At 44.8% G+C, this 18,790-nt stretch overlaps 1 protein-coding gene across 1 annotated transcript in view; it reads left to right on the forward strand.

Annotated features, from left to right (window-relative positions):
* DOC2B (double C2 domain beta) overlaps nt 1-14,964 on the forward strand; it is a 36,971-nt gene extending 22,007 nt beyond the window's left edge. Inside the window, exons 7-9 of the mRNA XM_055319265.1 lie at nt 9,790-9,871; nt 10,682-10,778; nt 11,453-14,964. Coding sequence (XP_055175240.1) covers nt 9,790-9,871; nt 10,682-10,778; nt 11,453-11,589 — 316 coding nt within the window. The 3' untranslated portion in view covers nt 11,590-14,964. The remainder of the gene's footprint in view (nt 1-9,789; nt 9,872-10,681; nt 10,779-11,452) is intronic.
* Nucleotides 14,965-18,790: the final 3,826 nt, after the last annotated feature.

Below are 18,790 nucleotides of genomic sequence, written 5' to 3' on the forward strand. Positions count from 1 at the left end.
AGTCTTCCTTATTGCCAAAGAGTCATTCATAGAGAAACCAAAGTTGTTGCCTTTGCTCAGTTGTGTTGAAATGCATATGAGTTTCCTTTTTTTTTTTCTTTTTGAGTGTAATTGACCTACAACGTTTCATTAGTTTGGGCACAAAGTAGTAACTGGACGTCTCAGTTACTACTCATAACTAGTAGTAACTGGACGTCTCATAACAAGTATATACTTTATGTTATTCTCCACACAGGTGTAGCTACCATCTGTCACCATACACCGCTATTACAGTACTGCTGACTATATTCCCTTTGGTGTACCGTTTATTCCCATGACTGATTGATTTTATAACTGGAAGCTTGAATTTCCCACGCCCCTTAGTATTTTTTTTTCTTTTTAGAGAGAGTGTGCATATGTGTGTACCCACATGCATGTGCACACACATGCACAAGCAAGGCAGGGAAGGGGCAGAGGGAGACACAGAATCTTAAGCAGTCTCCATGCCCAATTAAGAGCCTGACTCGGGGCTCGATCTCACCACTCTGAGATCATCACCTGAGCTGAAATCAATAACAGGATGCTTATTAACCGATTGAGCCACCCAGCTGCCCTTCTCCTTGGTATTTTTTGAGGAACCTCCACGCAGTTTTCCACCAGTGGTTGCACCAATTTACATTCCCATCAACAGTGCATAAAGGTTCTTTCTTCCCCACATCCTTGTCAATACTTGTTACTTCCGATATTAGTCATTCTGATACATGTGAGGTGGTATCTCATTGTGGTTTTGATTGACTTTCCCCTAATGATGAGTGATGATGAGCATCTTTCCATGTGTCTGTTAGCCAGCTGTATGTCGTCTTTAAAAAAAAAAGTCTATTCTGCCCATGTTCTAATCAAATATTTTTGATGGTGAGTTGCATAAGTTCTTTATATATTTTGGGTATTAACCCCGATGACAAATATATCATTTGCAAATATCCTCACATTCAGTGGGTTTCTTTTCATCTTGTTGATGGCTTCCTTTAATGTGCAAAAGCCTTTTATTTTGAGGTAGTCCCAATATCTTATTTTTGCTTTTGTTTCCCTTGTCTGAGGAGACATATCTAGAAAAATGGTGCTAAGGCTGATGTCAGAGAGTTTGCTGTCTATATTTTTTTCTAGGAGTTTGATGGTTTCAGGTCTTATAGTTAAGTCTTTAATCCATTTTGAGTTTATTTTTGTATATGGTTTAAGAAAGAGTGGTCCAGTTTTCTCAATACCATTTATTGAAGAGACTGTCCGTTCCCCATTGTATATTCTTTTTTTTTTTTTAAGATTTATATATTTAGAGCAGCCCTGGTGGTGCAGTGGTTTAGTGCCGCCTGCAGCCCAGGGCATGATCCTGGAGACCCTGGATCGAGTCCCACATCAGGCTCTCTGCGTGGAGCCTGCTTCTCCTTCTGCCTGTGTCTCTGCCTCTCTCTTTCTCTCTGTGTCTCTCTCATGAATAAATAAATAAAATCTTTAAAAAAATAAAAATAAAAAATAAAAAAAGATTTATATATTTATTCATGAAAGACACAGAGAGAAAGAGGCAGAGATGTGGACAGGGGAGAAGCAGGCTTCTGCAGGGAGCCTGATGTGGAACTTGATCCCTGCACCCCGGGATCACAACCTGAGCCAAAGGCAGATGCTCAACTGCTGAGCCATGCAGGCGTCTCCTTATTGTGTATTCTTGCCTCCTTTGTTGTATATTAATTGACCATACAAGCATGGATTTATTTATGGTCTCTATATTCTGTTTCACTGATGTATATGCCTATTTTTGTACCAGTACCACCATATTGTTTTTGTTTTTGAGAGAGTATAGTGAGGGGATGGGGGAGGCAGAGGGAAGGGAAGAGAGAGAATCCCAAACAGGCTTCACATCTAGCACAGAGCCCAGTAAGGGTCTCAATCTGATGACCCCAAGATCATGACCTGAGCCAAAATCAAGAGTCAGATGCTTAACCAACTGAGCCATCCAGGCACCCCAGTACCATATTCTTTGGTTAGTATGGCTTTGTAGTAGGTCTTGAAATCTGGGAGTGTGATACCTTCAGTTTTGTTCTTCTTTCTCAAGATTGCTTTGGATATTTGGGGTCTTTTGTGATTCTATACAAATTTTAGAATTATTTTTTCTAGTTGAGTGAAAAATGTATTTGCTATTTTGATAGGGATTGTACTGAATCTGTAGATTGTTTTGGATAGTATGGACATTTTATCAATATTAATTCTCCCAAACCATGTATGGTATATCATTCCATTTGTATCATCTTCAATTTCTATCATCAGCATTTTATATTTTTCAGAGTACAGGTCTTTCACCCTCTGGGTTAAGTTTATTCCTAGGTGGTTTTTATTTATTTATTTTTTGGTGCAACTGTAAATGGAATTTTTTCTTTGTTTTTTCTTTTTTTCTTTTTCTTTTTATTAAGAAAGCAGGGGGTAGGGGCCAAGGGAAGAAAGAGAGAATCTCAAGCAGGCTCCATGCCCAGCACAGAGCCTGACATAGGGTTCAATCTCACAACCCTGAGATCATGACCTGAGCTAAAATAGATGCTTAACTGACTGAGCCACTCAAGCGTCCCTGGAATTGTTTTCTTAATTCCTCTTTCTACTAATTCAATATTAGTTCATAGAATAGCAACAGATTTCTGTATATTAATTACCTGTCCTGCAGCTTTACTGAATTCACTTATTCTAGCAGTTTTTTGGTGTACTCTTTAGAGTTTTCTATGTATAGTATCATGTCATCTGCTAATAGTGACAGTTTTACTTCTTCCTTGCCAGTATGGATGCCTTTTTATTTTTTATCTGATTGCTGTGGCTAGGACTACCAGTACTATGTTGAAAAAAAGTGACAAGTGTCCTTGTCTTGTTCCTGATCTAAGAAGAAAAGCTCTGAGGTTTTCACCAAGTATGATGTTAGTTGTGGTCTTGTCATATGTGGCCTTTATTATGTTGAAATATGTTCCCCCTAGAACCACTTTATTGAGAGTTGTTATCATGAATTGATGTTGTATTTTGTCAAATGTTTTTTTCTGCATCCAATGAGATGATCATATAATGTTTATCTTTCATTTTGTTAATGTGGTGTATCATGTTGATATTGAACCATCCTTGCATGTCTGGAACAGATCCCACTTGATCATGGTGAATGATTTTTTTAAAAATATTTTATTTATTCATGAGAGACACAGAGATGGGGGGCAGAGACATAGACAGAGGGAGAAGCAGGCTCCATGCAGGGAGCCCCATGCGGGACTCTATCCCAGGACCCCAAGATCACACCCTGAGCCAAAGGCAGACACTCAACCACTGAGCCACCCAGGCATCCCATGAATGATTTTTTTAATGTATTGTTCAATGTGCTTTGCTAATATTTCCTAGAGGATTTTTGCATCTATGTTCATCAGATATGTTGGCCTACATAGTTTGTTCATCTTCTCTCTTTCTTCTTTCTATCTTTCTTTCCTTTCTTTCTTCTTTCTTTATTTCCTTCTTTTTGTAGTGTCTTTGGTTTTGGTATCAGGATAATACTGTGGTCATAGAATGTATTGGTAAGCTTTCCTTCTTTGTCCATTTTTTTGGAATTGTTTAAAGAGGATAGGTATTAACTCTTCTTTAAATGTTTCGTAGAATTCACCTGTGAATCCATCTGGTCCTGGACTTTTGTTTGTTGGGAGTTTTTTTTTTTGGGGGGGGGGTTTAAGATTTTATTTATTTATCCATGAGAAACACGGAGAGAGAGGCAGAGACAGAGGCAGAGGGAGAAAGCAGGCTCCATGCTGGCAGCCCGATGTGGGACTCGATCCCAGGACCATGGGATCACACCCTGAGCCAAAGGCACATGCTCAACCACTAAGCCATCCAGGCATCCCTATTGGGAGTTCTTTTTGATTGCTGATTCAGTATCATTACTAGTAATCAGTCTGTTCAGATTTTCTGGTTCTTTTTCATTAGTTTGGAAGGATTGTATGTTTCTAGAAATTGATTTCTTCAAAGTTGTCTAGTTTCTGACATATAATTTTTCATAGTAGTCTCTTAGTAGTCATTGTTCTCTTTCATTTCTGATTTTATGTATTTGGGTCCTCTCTTTTTTTCTTGATGAGTCTGGCTAAAAGTTTATCAATTTTTTTTTATTTAAATTCAGTTAGCCAACATATAGTACATCATTAGTTTCAGATGTAATTTTCTTTTTTTTCTTTTTTTTTTTTTTTAGATTTATTTATTTAGGGATGCCGGGGTGGCTCAGTGATTGAGTGCCTGCCTTCAGCCCAGGGCATGACCTGGAGTCCTGGGATTGACTCCCCTTTTGGGCTCCCTGCGTGGAGCCTGCTTCTCCCTCTGCTTGTGTCTTTGCCTCTCTCTCTCTCTCTCTCTGTGTGTGTGTGTCTCTCATGATTAGGTGAATAAAAATCTTTTTAAAAATTATTTATTTATTCATGAGAGACACACACAGAGAGAGAGAGAGGACATCAGGTCCTGAGCTGAAGGTGGACGCTCAAACGCTGACCACCCAGGTGTCCCCAGATGTAGTTTTCAGTAATTCTTCAGTTGCATATAATACCCAGTACTCATCACATCACATGCCCTCCTTAATGCCCATTACTCAGTTATCCCATCCCCCCAACCAGTTTTATATTTTTAAAGAACCAGCTCTTGCTTTCATAAAAAAAGAAAAAACAAGGTATTTACTTTTTTTTTTCTTTTGGTATTTTCCTGTTGTTTAAGTCTTCATTTATTTCTACTCTGATCTTTCTTAAAAATTTTTTAAGGTTTTATTTATTTATTCTGGAGAGAGAGAGAGAGAGAGAGAGAGAGAGAGAGAGAGAGAGAGAACAAGCATGTAGAGGGAGAAACAGATTCCCACCAAGCAGGGAACGCGATGTGGGACTCAATCCCAGTACCCTGGGATCATGACCTGAGTCCAAGGCAGACGCTCTGGGATGCCTTGGTGGCTCTGTGGTTGAGCGTTGGCCTTTGGCTCAGGTTGTGATCCCAGAGTCCTGGGATCAAGTCCCACATCCTCCCTCTGGGGAGCCTGCTTCTCCCTCTGCCTGTCTCCGCCTCTCTTTCTGTGCATCTCATGAATAAATAAACAAAAATACTTAAAAAAAAAAGGCAGACACTCAACTAACTGAGCCACCCAGGGGCACCTCTACTCTGATCTTTATATTATTTCCTACTTTTAACTTCAGGGTGTTTTTGTTCTTTTCCTAGTTCCTTTAGGTGTACGGTTAGATTGTTTATTTGAGATTTTTCTTGTTTCTTGAGATAGGACTGTATCACTGTAAATTTCCCTCTTAGAACTACTTTTGCTGCATCCCAAAGATTTTGCACCATTGTGTTTTCATTTTCCATGTCTCCATATATTTTGAAATTTTCTTTTCAATTTCTTGTTGACCCGTTGGCTATTTAGTAGCATATTGTTTATCCTCCATGTTTGTGGGTTTTTCCAGTTTTTTCTTTTGATCTCTAGTTTCATACTGTTATAGTTGGGGGGAAAAGTTTCATATGATTTCAGTCTTCTTAAATGTAGAGTTTTTTATATATTTTTTTTAATTTGAGAGAGAGAGAGAGAGAGAATGAGCAGGGGGAGGAGCCAAGGGAGAGAGAGAGAGAGAGAGAGAGAATCCTAAGCTGAGCATGGAGCCTGACCTGGAGCTTGATCTCATAACCCTGAGATCATGACCTGAGCCAAAATCAAGAGTTGGATGCTTAATCGACTGAGCCACACAGGCATCCCTTAAATGTAGAGATTTGTTTTGTGGCCTAACAGGTAATCAATCCTGGAGAATGTTCCATGTGCACCTGAAAAGAATGTATGTTGTGTTGATTTTGGATGGAAAGTTCTGTACATATCTGTTAAGTCCATCTGGTCTAATGTGCCATTCAAAGACACTGTTTCCTTATTGACTTTCTGCCTGGATGATCCATCCATTGACGTAATTGGGGTGTTAGTCACCTACTATTACTGTATTACTGTCCGTTTTGTTCTTTATGTCTGTTCATATTTGCTTTATGTATTTAGATGCTACAATATTGGGTGCATAGATATTTATCATATTTTCTTGTTGAACTGATCCCCTTATCATTTTATAATGTCCTTCTTCATCTCTTGTTAGTCTTTGGTTTAAAGTCTGTTTTGTTGGGGCACCGCTCAGTGGTTGAGCATCTACCTTTGGCTCAGAGGGTGATTCTGGGGTCCTGGGATTAAGTCCCACATCGGGCTCCCCTCAAGAAGTCTGCTTCTCCCTCTGCCTGTGTCCCTGTCTCTGTGTGTGTGTGTCTCTCATGAGTAAATAAATAAAAATCTTTAAAAAAATAAAATAATATCTGTCTAATGTAAGTAAGTATTGCTCCTCAGCTTTCCCCTCACCCCCACCCCTGCTTCCATTTGCATGGCATATCTTTTTCCATCCCTTCATTTTCAGACTGTATCTTTAAGTCTAAACTGTGTGTCTTGTAGGCAGCATATAGATGAGTCTTGTCTTTTTTTATACATTCTGTCACCCTCTGTCTTTTGATTGGAGCATTTAGACCTTTTAGATTTTTTTTAAAGCTTTATTTAGTTAGTTAAAGATTTTACCCATTTATTCATGAGAGACACACACACAGAGAGAGAGAGAGAGAGAGAGAGAGAGAGAGGCAGAGGGAGAAGCAGGCTCCATGAAGGGGAGGGACTCGATCCGAGGACTCAGGGATCATGCCCTGAGCCAAAGGCAGGCATTCAATCGCTGAGCCACTCAGGCGTCCCTAGACCTTTTAGATTTAAACTAATTATTGATAGGTGTGTATTTATTGCCATTTTGCTAATTGTTTCCTATTGTTTTTTATGAGTTTCCAGTTATTGATGACTTCATAAAGCTGCTGAAGAATGGGTTTTTGTGTGGATCTATGTCTTTAGTTCTCTCTCCCACCTACAGCCTTTTTTAATAAATATTTTGTAGTGTTTTTATAATGAATTAGTGTTATTTATATATTTATAATAAAAATCACAACTAAAAAATCAACAAGATACCACTTTCAAACCAGCAAGGATTTCTTTTTTAATAACTGGAAGATATAGATATCTTTTTTAATAACCGCACGCCTGGTGTCTCAGCAGTTGAGTGTCTGCCTTTGGCTCAGGGTGCAATCCCAGAGTCCTGGGATCAAGTCCCACATCAGGCTTTCTACACGGAGCTTGCTTTTCCTGCCTCTCCCTATGTCTCTGCCCCGCCCCCCATCCCTCATGAATAAATAAATATATAAAAATAAATAAATAACTGGAAGTCGGTACCTCTTAATTCCCTTAACCTATTTCGCCTGTCCCTCCCCTTCCTCTTTCTCTCCAATGGCAAGCACCAGTTTGTTCTATGTTTATAAGGATGATTCTGGTGTTTTGTTCATTTGCTTTGTCTTTCATATTTCATATATAGGTGAAATCACATGGTCTTTGTCTCTCTGATTTCACCTAGCACAGCACCCTCTAGGTCCATCCATGTCACCACACCACAAATAGCAAGATCTCATTATATTTTATGGTTAATATTCCATTATGTGTGTGTGTACATACACATATGTACACACACATATATACTCTATATGTATATACATACATGTATGTATACATACATATACTATATATGTTGTACACACAACATATATATATATACACATAACATATACACATACACAAATATACATACACATACCACATCTTCTTTATCCGTTCATCTATCAGTGGACACTTGGGTTGCTTCCATAATTTGGCTGTTGTATATAATGCTTCAGTAAACACAGGGGTATAGATATCTTTTTGAATTAGTGTTTTCATTTTCTTTGGGTAAATACCCAGTAATGGAATTTAGTATTTCTATTTTTAATCTTTTGAGGAACCTCCATTTTGTTTTCCCAGTGGCTGCACCAATTTACATTCCTACTAGCAGTGAATGTAAATTCTCCACATCTTCACCAACATTTACCTCTTATCTTTTTGATACTAGCCATTCTGACTCATGTGAGGTGGTATCTCATCATGGTTTGATTTGCATTTCCTTGGTGATTATTGAATTTCATGTATCTGTTGGCCATCTGTATGTCTTCTTTAAAAAAATGTCTTTTCAGGTTCCCTGCCTATTTTTAAATCAGATTATTTGGGGGTTTTTTGGTGTTGAGTTGTATAAGTTCTCTATGTATTCTGGGTATTAACCCCTTGTCAGATAAATCATTTACAAATATCTTCTCTCATTCAGTAAGTTGTTTCATTTTGTTGATAGTTTCCTTTGCTGTGCAAAAGCTTTTTATTTTGGTGTATTCCCAATAGTTTATTTTTTGCTTTTGTTTCCCTTGCCTGAGGAGACACATCCATAAATATGTTGCTAAGGCTGATGATGTTCAAGAGATAACTGCAAATCAGCAAGGATTTAAGGCAACGATACTCAGCTTTGCTGAGGGTACTGTGCATCATCTATATGGCCTTTTCAGAGGATAGTTTGGCATAATGAAGCAAGAAGTTTGATACATGTGTGCCTTTGGGTGGGTAATTTTACTTCTGGGAATTCAGTCATTCATTCAACAGATGTTTGCTGACCTACCCAGTATACTGGGTCCCAAATAGGGTGCTAGGAAGCTGGTGGTGAGACAGATGTAGTTCCCACCCCCAAAGCACCCTCAGCAGAGGCAGTACAATTACCACGCAAGTGTCTATACAGGAACAGGGTAAGAAATTCTGCAAAGGAACTCCTGTTATGGCTTCTGAGTACTAGCCCTGTGCTGAGCAGCTGTGTGACCTTGGGCAAGTCCTTCTATCTCTCTGAGCCTGATGAAAGCAGCTCTTGGGCATCAAAGTCTAAGGAACTAATACCTATAGAGGAGCTGGCTCACAGGCCAGGCTTCCCTCTCCCTACAGGAGGCACTGTTGTAACTTCCTCAAAGAGTCATTGAAGTAGAAGCAATGGTCATATAACTGTAGGAATATACTAATACGTTATATACTATAGGCAGTATTTATATAATTACGTACTGTAAGTCATATACTTTAGGAAGATTATTTTTTGGAAGATGATTTTCATAGTATGTGAATCATATCTCAATAAATCTGCTATTTAAAAAAGGGAAAATCTCTAACAGACCAACTCTGCTAAAAATGTTTTTCTGGTGGGAAACATAAGTTTTATGAAAATTAAACTTCCAGAAGCAAAGAAAAACCTCAAGGGGAGAAGGGGACTCTGTGATTAACTTCAGAAGTGGGCATGTTGGGCATCTGGGTGGCTCATTTGTTAAGCGTCTGCCTTTGGCTCAGGTCATGATCTTGGGGTCCTGGGATCAAGTCCCGCATCACATCAGGGTCTCTGCTCAATGGGGAGTCTGCTTCTCCCTCTCCCTCCACCTCTGCCTGCTTCTCCCTCTCCCTCCCTGCTGTTTCCCCTGCTTGTGCTCATGCACTATCTCTGTCAAATAAATGAATAAAATCAAAGAGAAAGAAATAAAGAGGAAAGAAAGTAAGAAGAAAGAAAGAAAGAAAGAAGAAAGAAAGAAAGAAAGAAAGAAAGAAAGAAAGAAAGAAAGAAAGAAAGAAAGAAAGAGGGAAAGGGCATGTGGAGAAAAGTCTAAGTGACAAAGGAGCCACTTGCTTCTCACACTGCAGCTGGCCACTAATGTTTGCCACAGGGCAGTGTTGGGGTATCCTATGATTAGTAGGGACAGGAGGCCCAGGGATCTCTCTCTAGGAACAAAAAGCTCTCCCAATCCCTGCTAGCTTCTCCCCACCCTCTGCCCATTTGTTGGTTATAATTCCAGATACCTGAAGCCAGATGTGGACAAGAAATCTAAACATAAGACAGCAGTAAAGAAGAAGACCCTGAACCCCGAATTCAATGAGGTACAAGGGGCTGGCGAAGCTGCTGGGAAGCTGCTTGCTGTCCCCCAGGGCAGAGGGCCTGGAGGACTGAGTTTTCCAAGAGCTACTGTGGAAACTGAGAGGTGGGAAGGGGCCACCAGGAGAGCCCCTGGCTGTGGGGGGCAGGGGAGAGACAAGGCCAAGGTGGTACAGATGGAGGACAGGGAAGCCTGGAAAGCTCTTCAGAGAATCAAATTGATGGGACTGTGGCCATGTAGGATGTGGAGGTGGAATGGAGGGACCCAACAGCCAGAGGGGAGGTGCAAGTGACACAGGGGATGCTCTGGGTGGGATGTGAGAATCTGAGATGCCCCAGGGCCTTGAGAAGATCTGGTCCAGGTAGATCCCCAGGTCCTCAGCCCAGAGGGCAGATGCACATGGAGAGGAGCAGAGGGGCAAATCATCCCAGGAGCCTGTGAGAGAGTCTTACAAACAAGGGAGTGGTGAGCAGAGCCAGACTCAAGAAACGCCAAGCACACCAAGGCTCCCATGTGTATATTAATCTAGCAGTAAGGAGGCTCTTGGGGATTTGGAGAGCAGCGTCAGTGACAGAGGAGCAGGTAGGTTGGAGGGCAGGGGGCCCTGAGGACCCCAGCCAGGCTCTCAGGCAGAGTGAATGGAATGGGTGAGAATCCACTCTTGTCCACCATCGAGCACTGGCCCCCCTTCATCTCTCCCTCCCTTGCTCTCTCCATTCATTCATCCCCTCACCACGCCTCAGAGCCTTCCTGGCCACTGGCCAAGATCCAGGCCCTATGGCATTGCTCCTGACTCTCTTCTTCTGGCCACCAGGAATTCTGTTATGAGATTAAGCATGGAGACCTGGCCAAGAAGACCCTGGAAGTCACTGTTTGGGATTATGACATTGGAAAATCCAACGATTTCATTGGTAAGAGGAACAATGAGAATACCGTTTAGCCACAGGCCTATTCTGAATTCATAGAGGGCAGTGTCTGTAAATCTAAGCCACAGCCCCTCCTTACTGGCCTCTATGGCCCCAGCTTTCCCCAGACTATCTGCCCTCAGAAACAAGGGGCCTCAGACCTTCTCCAGCCTGACTCCATGTGACAGAGGAATAGATAGGTCCGCGAAAGGGAGAGAAGTCTGGGAGGGTCACACAGCAGCCTGTGGTGGAGCAGGGGTGAGAGATGATGATGGTGTTTTGGGCTGGACTCTATGGAACAAAAAGCTTCAGGTGGCCCTAAATTCCTGGTTCTAAGCATAGCCATAAAGCCAACTAGAAATTCCCTAAAACATGACGTTGCACTTCACCCCAGCATTGCTCCGTCCTGGAGAGGAGAAGGACAGGATCCCAGGGCCCTGATCAGGTGGGGGAAGGGGGCAGGCTAAGAGTGTGGTGTGGTGGTCAGACCACTGCCCACCCTCAGAGCCCAGTGGGCAGGGTAGAGAGTACAGCCTTGGAGCACAGAATCTGGAAAGAGTAGTTTTGGGGGAGGGGCACTGGTTCCAGAGAGATGGTCTTATGGGAGTACCTGCCCCCAAGCCCCTGGGAGTCAGAAGGTCACTGTGTCCCTGGCTACCCCCTTGACTCCCTTCCTGCAGGAGGTGTGGTTCTGGGCATCAATGCTAAGGGTGAACGCCTGAAGCACTGGTTTGACTGCCTGAAAAACAAGGACAAGCGGATAGAGCGCTGGCACACTCTCACCAACGAACTCCCAGGGGCTGTGCTCAGCGACTGACCAGCCCCCACCTGCTGCTGCACCCACCCCTGCCTGTCACCTGGCCTGGCACCGGCCTGGCCCTGGGCCTCCTCAGCTGCCACCAAGGGCCTCGGCCCTCATCTTGGGGGAGATCCAGGATGCCTGCTCGGACACAGAGCCACCGCAGCCCCTGCTTAGAGGCTGTGGAGGGCCTAGTCCCTCCAAGGGACAGCAAGACCAGAGAGCTGGGCCTGCTTTCAGCTCCTGGGGCCCCAGAGGGCAGGAGGTAGGAGAGGACCCTGGCCTCAGCATCCACCCCAGGGAAGGGAATGGGGTCACCCAGGGAGTGAGGACCCTACTGGAGGTCAACCAGAAATCACAGGGACCCCAGGCTGAGAACAGGAGTGCAGGGGAGCCTTGGCAGGGCCAGTGAGAACTCCCAAGAGGGATATGGGGGGAAGGAGATTTGGGAAAGTATTACCAAAAAGAGGTTCCTACTACATGTTCATCTCTGGCATTAGTGGGCAGGTGGGAAAAAGTTGACCTGAGAGCAGAGTATGATAAAGTTCCTACAGGCTCTCACTGAACATGGGCGATTGGCAAGCACTTCACTCAATGTTTCCATGAGCCCTTGGGGATGAATGAGACACAGGGACTGCCCTCTGAGAGTTCCTTGTCTAATCAAGGAACTAGAAACAAACCATTACAACAGGGAATGAGGAATGCCAAGACCTGGCTAACATACCTGTGAGTGGCCTGGACTCTGACTCTGCTGGGAGGCAGGGAGGGTTTCCTGGAGGAGGTGATGCTTCAGCAAGGCCTTGAAGGGTGAGTATAGTTTCTAGGCAGACAAAGGGGAAGGGCGGTGTGTGCAGCAGGAATGGAAGGAAGAGTATGGTGATTGGGCTAGGGTTGCTGTGCAAGACCTGAGGTCTCACCCTAGAGACAGAGTTTGTTAGGACAGGAGTGGGGCCTACAGGATGTCACCCACCCCTGCTCCAACCCCCACCCCTGCCTGCCAGGCTAGCCTCAGCTTATAGCTTGGGGGGAAGTGATGGAAGCACTGTGGTGAAACTGATCTTGGGGCAGCAGGGTCAAGTTCAGTCCTTAGACCCAGTTCTCCCACCTTTAATCCTCCCAAGGAGCTTTGAGGATGGATCCTGCCTTTCATTCTTACTAGCATAAGCATGAGGTCAGCTATCATCAAGAAAAGGATTCCCCCCCCTTTTTTTTTTCATGAAAAGAAGCAAAAAATCCTCATCTTCACCTTTTCCTCCCCTTTGCCCACCTCCCACTTCTGAGTTCAGGGCCAGGGAGTGAGAGGCCCAGGTGATACCCATACATCCTGGCTCTGCTGGGGCCACTGGTGTCCCTTTCGGGAGTGCTGGGTGGCAGTCCCGGGCCTCATTTCTGGGAAGGCCTGTGAGGCTGGATCCCGCTTCCAAGAGCCAAGAGAGACCCCTGCTTGGTGGGCCTGGCACCCTGAGTCAGATGGAGGGTATCGGGATTTTGGAGCCCAAGTAGGAAGCCCCAAGCTTTTCCTGCCTACCAAGGAGACTTCAAGACTGCCGTGTGAACAAATGCGGAGCCAGGGGAATGTCTGTTTGCCCCAGCACTGCACTAATGCAAAACTGAGGCCCAGAGAGGGGAAGAGTAACCTGCCGGAGGGAGACCTTCCTGCCCCACCACAGCAGGGGTAAGCCAGGCTCACCTCTAGCCCAGAGCTCTGGACAACACATTTCAGGGGAAGGAGGGAGCTGGGCTCTGTCAGCTGCCTGCCTGGGGCTCACCTCTCCCTGCTGCAGACACAAAGCACATCACCATCTGAGGTCTGGGGTGATGATTCGAATTCCACCAAGTGCCCATCAGCCCTTTCCCAGTTTGCAGGGAGGACAGGACTCCAGCCCCCACATGGTACCTGGCAACATTGCTGGTCACAGAGCCTTGGGTTTCCTGTCTTTAAGGAGGCTTTGTGGATGTTAAGTTTTACACGCACTCTCTTAATGAATTTTCACAATTCTGAGGTGGGTGTGTCATCCTCATTTGACAGATGAAGAAACTGATTCAGAGAGGCTGAGTAATTTGTCAGTGTCACAGAGCTGGGAAAGGGCAAACTAGGTCTCAGGCCAGGTCCTGTGACTGCCACATCCTCTGGATGTCCAGGAGACAGAACTCCCCAGTCCCCTCCCTCCTGAGCTGAGGACTGCTCAGCAGATAGAAGACGCAGTGCATGAGGAAGGGGTGAGACCCCATTGCTGTCCTGCTGCCTCATCCCTAGATGGCTTTGAAATCACTGGTCCAATTAGAGCTACCCCCAGAGGTCCCCAGGGTCCGCTGGGAGCTCAGCAATCCCTCCCTAGCCTCGGAGTCTGTAGGCCAGGGCTCTCTCTTCTCCACAAGGCTGGAATAGGGGAACCTCTGGGGGACTAAGGAAAGAGATGGCCTGTTTTTGAGGGACCTCCCGGCTGGGTGAGCCCTAAGTATCTTCTAGCTTTGCTTCTTGAAGGGCCTTGTTTGGAGAGGAGTCTCACAGGTTCTCCTTGAGGATACTGAAAGGCTGAAGGGCAAGGCTGGAAGGGGCCTTGACTCTCAACCGAATACAAATTCCTTACTAGACACCAGGGAAACTGAGGCCCAGCCAGCGAGGGTAAGGAACCCATTTAGGGCCAACTGACCAAGGCTGTGCAAAGAGTACACGGGTCCTGAAAGATGGTCCCAGCTGACCACAGGGACAGGATGGAAGATCGGTCTTCTGGACGACCAGCCCACGTGGAGGATGGGGCGCTTAGGGAGGAGGCCCCCGGGGAATGAGGGAGGAGTCTTCACCAGGACCGCCGGGCCCCTTGCAGATTGCATTTCAGTGAAAGAAAAAGTTCTGGAAGCTGCAGTATCAGCTCTGCCTTTGACCCCAAACTGGCACCTTCCCTCCGGTCTGTCAGCCCCACAAAAAAACGGGAAAGCTGACGCCCCTCCCCCCACCTCCAAAAAGTAACTCCAAAGTCTGGCATCTGACAGGAAGTCGCCGGACGGCGCGCGGCACCCTCCGCCCCGCCTCCCGCCGCCGCTAGCCAATCCCAGACGGGCCCTCCTCCCAGCCCTGAGGCGGCGACCTCCTGACCCCTAGTGGCAGGAGCGAGAAACTGCACCTCCCGGCCCGTGCATGTCCTACCGTTTCTTCTCAAACCGAGAGAACCTCCCGATGCATGGACTCTGGCTGTCGTCGACGCAGACTCGTGCACTGCTTACCACCGTTTTGCTACCATGTGGCGGCTGCAGAAAAATGTCCTTAAACTGCAGCCCCACACACAATTTTTGTACTTATGTCTGACCTACTCGAGGGTGTCCTTTTTAAGTCTTATTTGCTAATATTTATAATGACCTGTAATTCAAAATAAATGAAAACGTTCACTGCAATGGCATTTGTTTGGGAGACTGCTTTAAACAGATTGATGAAAGGACCAGAAAGAGTGAGAGAATGGCAACAGGCTCACGCAGCACGTTGTCTCCTTTAACTCTTCACCAAGAACTCATGAGAGGTAGGTCTGGAGTTACAGATGGAAAAACTAAACTCAGAGAAGTTAAATATTTGGCTGAGCCACACAGCTGGTAAGTGACACGACCAGGATTCAACTAATGCCCCCTCGCCCCAAAACTTTATATCAGGATCACTATGCCATGCTGTCATCTACTGCTCAGCAAACAGCTGTGGAGTATTAACTCTACCACCTAGGCACCTAGGGCAGATTCATCAGCGAGACAGCCAATGCACAGTAAATCTAGCATCTTAAATGATGGCAATAGGAGCACTTGGCTGGCTCCATTAGTGGAGCATGTGACTCCCTCTTCAGCTCATGAGTTTGAGCCCCACATTGGGAGTAGAGATTACTTTAAAAAAAGAAGAAAGGAATTAGGTGGGGTGGGGTTGGGGGAGGTTGGATTTAAATAGGGAGGTGAGGTAGACCTCCAAAGGTGATTTCTAAGCTAAGACTAGGAGGGTTTGGGATACGGAGCTGTGGAGATACCAGGAATAGCGTGTCTTAGGTAGAGGAAGTGGCCAGTGTTCCTAGGGGCCAGCATGGCATGACTGAGAATAGCAAGGAAGGCCAATGGGGTCAAAGCAGGGGAGGGCAAGGGACAAGCCCTAAATGAGGGCACAGAACAGAGGGCTAGATCAAGTAGGACTTTATAAAGACAAGTTTTCACTCTGTGTGATGAGAGCTTATTTCAGTTCTAACAGGCCACCTGGGAGAGTAAAAGCCTATAGTCTCTCCCCTTAGATATTCCACCACCATAACGAAAGCAGCAAATCCCACACAAGCCCGGAGCACAAGGGAGGATAAAAAGAGAAAGATCAGGGATCCCTGGGTGGTGCAGCGATTTGGCGCCTGCCTTTGGCCCAGGGTGTGATCCTGGAGACCCTGGATCTAATCCCACGTCGGGCTCCCGGTGTATGGAGCCTGCTTCTCCCTCTGCCTGTGTCTCTGCCTCTCTCTCTCTCTCTCTGTGTGTGACTGTCATAAATAAATAAAAATTTTTTAAAAAAAGAGAGAAAGATCAGGGCAGCCCTGGTGGCTCAGCGGTTTAGCGCCACCTTCAGTCCAGGGCCTGATCCTGGAGACCCAGGATGGAGTCCTGTGTCGGGCTCCCTGCGTGGAGCCTGCTTCTCCCTCTGCCTGTGTCTCTGCCTCTCTCTCTCTCTCTCTCTCTCTCTCTCTCTCTCTCTCTCTGTGTGTGTGTGTCTATCATGAATAAATAAATAAAATCTTTTAAAAAAAGTATCATTATTATAAAAAAAAGAGAAAAATCATTTGAGGAAAGGCAATTAGTTCTTGTGCTATTTCAGCAGGAAGGTAGTCCTTAAGGACTCTAATAATAGGAGCCAGAGAGAAGGTGCCAGAACTATAATATCAGCAGCAAAAATAGCCATATAGAGCTCTCAGACATGCAGACTGTTTTGTGTTATATTCATTTAATCCTCATAATTATAATACTCTAATACTGTATAATACTGTTTTCCCATTTTATAGGTGGGAAGACTAAGGAACAGAGGAGAATGCTCAAGGATAATTAAAGGGTAGAGCTGGAATTTGGACCCAAGCCTTGTGGCCCCAGAATCCATACTCTTAATCTCTACCCTATGCTGCTATAAGAAGCAAATGGTGTTGCCAGGTCTAGTGGAAAATGCCCAGGTCCCACTAGTTTTCTTGTAGGTTCAGCTGTATTCATCCCCAAGTTCCCAGATCTAGCAGTGTCCTGCTCTGCGAGGAAAGATTTTCCAGTGCTCACTCTGAGGGTCCTTGCTATCATCTTGACCAGATTCAATGCTCACCTTTGCCCAGTGGGTTCCTATCTGTCATAGGCCCCAATTCCCTTCTGTGTGTTCCCTGGCCACAGGTAGGCAAGATCTCTTACCTAGAGAACATGTTGAACTGCGGAGCACTTGTGTGGCTGTGAGCTATGAGCCAACGAAATCACTACATTATGAGAAAGAGACCAAGATGTCTCAGAGTCTCCTGGGTTTTCTTCACTACTTTGTACCTGCCTCCATCCTGCCTCTGACAACACAGGCTTTCTGATTCATCCGTATATAAATGATCCAAAATGGCCTCAACCCCAAGTCCAGTGATTTTTTCAGCCACTGCTACCTAGATTCTTTAAAAATATATTTATTTATTTATTTATTTATTTATTTATTTATTTACTTATTTATTTATTTATTCATGATTGGCACACAGAGAGAGGCGGAGACACAGGCAGAGGGAGAAGCAGGCTCTCTGCAAGAGCCCATCATGGGACTCGATCCCAGATCCTGGGATCATGTCCTTGAGCCAAAGGCAGACACTCAGCCGTTGAGCCACCCAGGCATCCTTAGAAAGATTTTCTGGGGATCCCTGGGTGGCGCAGCGGTTTGGCTCCTGCCTTTGGCCCAGGGCGCGATCCTGGAGACCCGGGATCGAATCCTACATCGGGCTCCCAGTGCATGGAGCCTGCTTCTCCCTCTGCCTGTGTCTCTGCCTCTCTCTCTCTCTCTCTGCGACTATCATAAATAAATAAATAAATAAATAAATAAATAAATAAATAAATATTAAAAAAAAAAAAGAAAGATTTTCTGACTCGTAGTCTCTCAGGAAAGAAATGGCCCAGTTCAGGTTATAACTCACCTCCTTGGGTCAAAGAGCCAGGGGGTGAGGTCACATGGCTATGGGCAAAGCACACCGGGTCAAGGGTGTCTCTTAAAAGAAGTCCCTGAGCCAGCGGAAAAGGAGGAAGAGGTGCCAGCCAAGGCAATAAAAGGGGACAAAAGCCAAAAAGCATTGCCGTAGTATTCTAGGGCAGTAATCATTCAAAAAGCAAAGACTGGTAAGCAACCAAAACACTACAGAAACAAAAAATTGATGTAAATTCCATTATAGCCCATCTGAAGACTAGAAAGTCATGTAGTCATTTCCATTTTTAATTATAAACATGGTGAGATATCTTGGAAATGTATGATAGAAAGTAAAGGGAACAAAGCAAAATTAAAAATGAGTGTAGAGGGCTATTATTATGAAAAAAGTATTTCATTGTGGTAAAATGCAGTAAAATTTTTCATTTGGGACACCTGGGTGGCTCAGCGGTTGAGCATCTGCCTTTGGCCCAGGGCATGATTCTGGAGTCCTGGGATCGAGTCCCATGTTGGGCTCCCTGCATGGAGCCTGCTTCATCCGCTGCCTGTGTCTCTGCCTCTCCTTAGTGTGTCACTCATGAATAAATAATTAAAACCTTTAAAAAAACATTTTTTTTTCATTTTAGGATGTGAGGGAAATCTGGTTGTGACATCTGTCATCCTATTGATCACCAAGGTTTATTCAGTTGATCTGGCTGGCTAGGCAGGTGTCTCCTTCCTCCTCCACTACTCCATGTGTGTCCCTCCAAAGCTATGTACCCAAGAGGATGACCATTTTTCAATCAAGGGTACATGAGTAGCTGTGCTCCTCTGCTAGGACCTCCAAACCAACTTTCAAGGTCCATTTGTAGGAAAATATAGGGTAGTCAGGCTTCCAAGACTCCAGACACAACCAAATAAGCTGCATCTGGCAGTCTGCCTTTCTTTAGGGGAAAAATATATTTTAATCATTTTTTAAAATTTTTTATTTATTTATGACAGTCACACAGATATAGAGAGAGAGGCAGAGACACAGGCAGAGGGAGGAGCAGGCTCCATGCACTGGGAGCCCGATGTGGGATTCGATCCCTGGTC

This window comes from Nyctereutes procyonoides, unplaced genomic scaffold (assembly GCF_905146905.1).
Source record: "Nyctereutes procyonoides isolate TBG_1078 unplaced genomic scaffold, NYPRO_anot_genome, whole genome shotgun sequence".
Classification (NCBI taxonomy): Eukaryota; Metazoa; Chordata; class Mammalia; order Carnivora; family Canidae; genus Nyctereutes; species Nyctereutes procyonoides.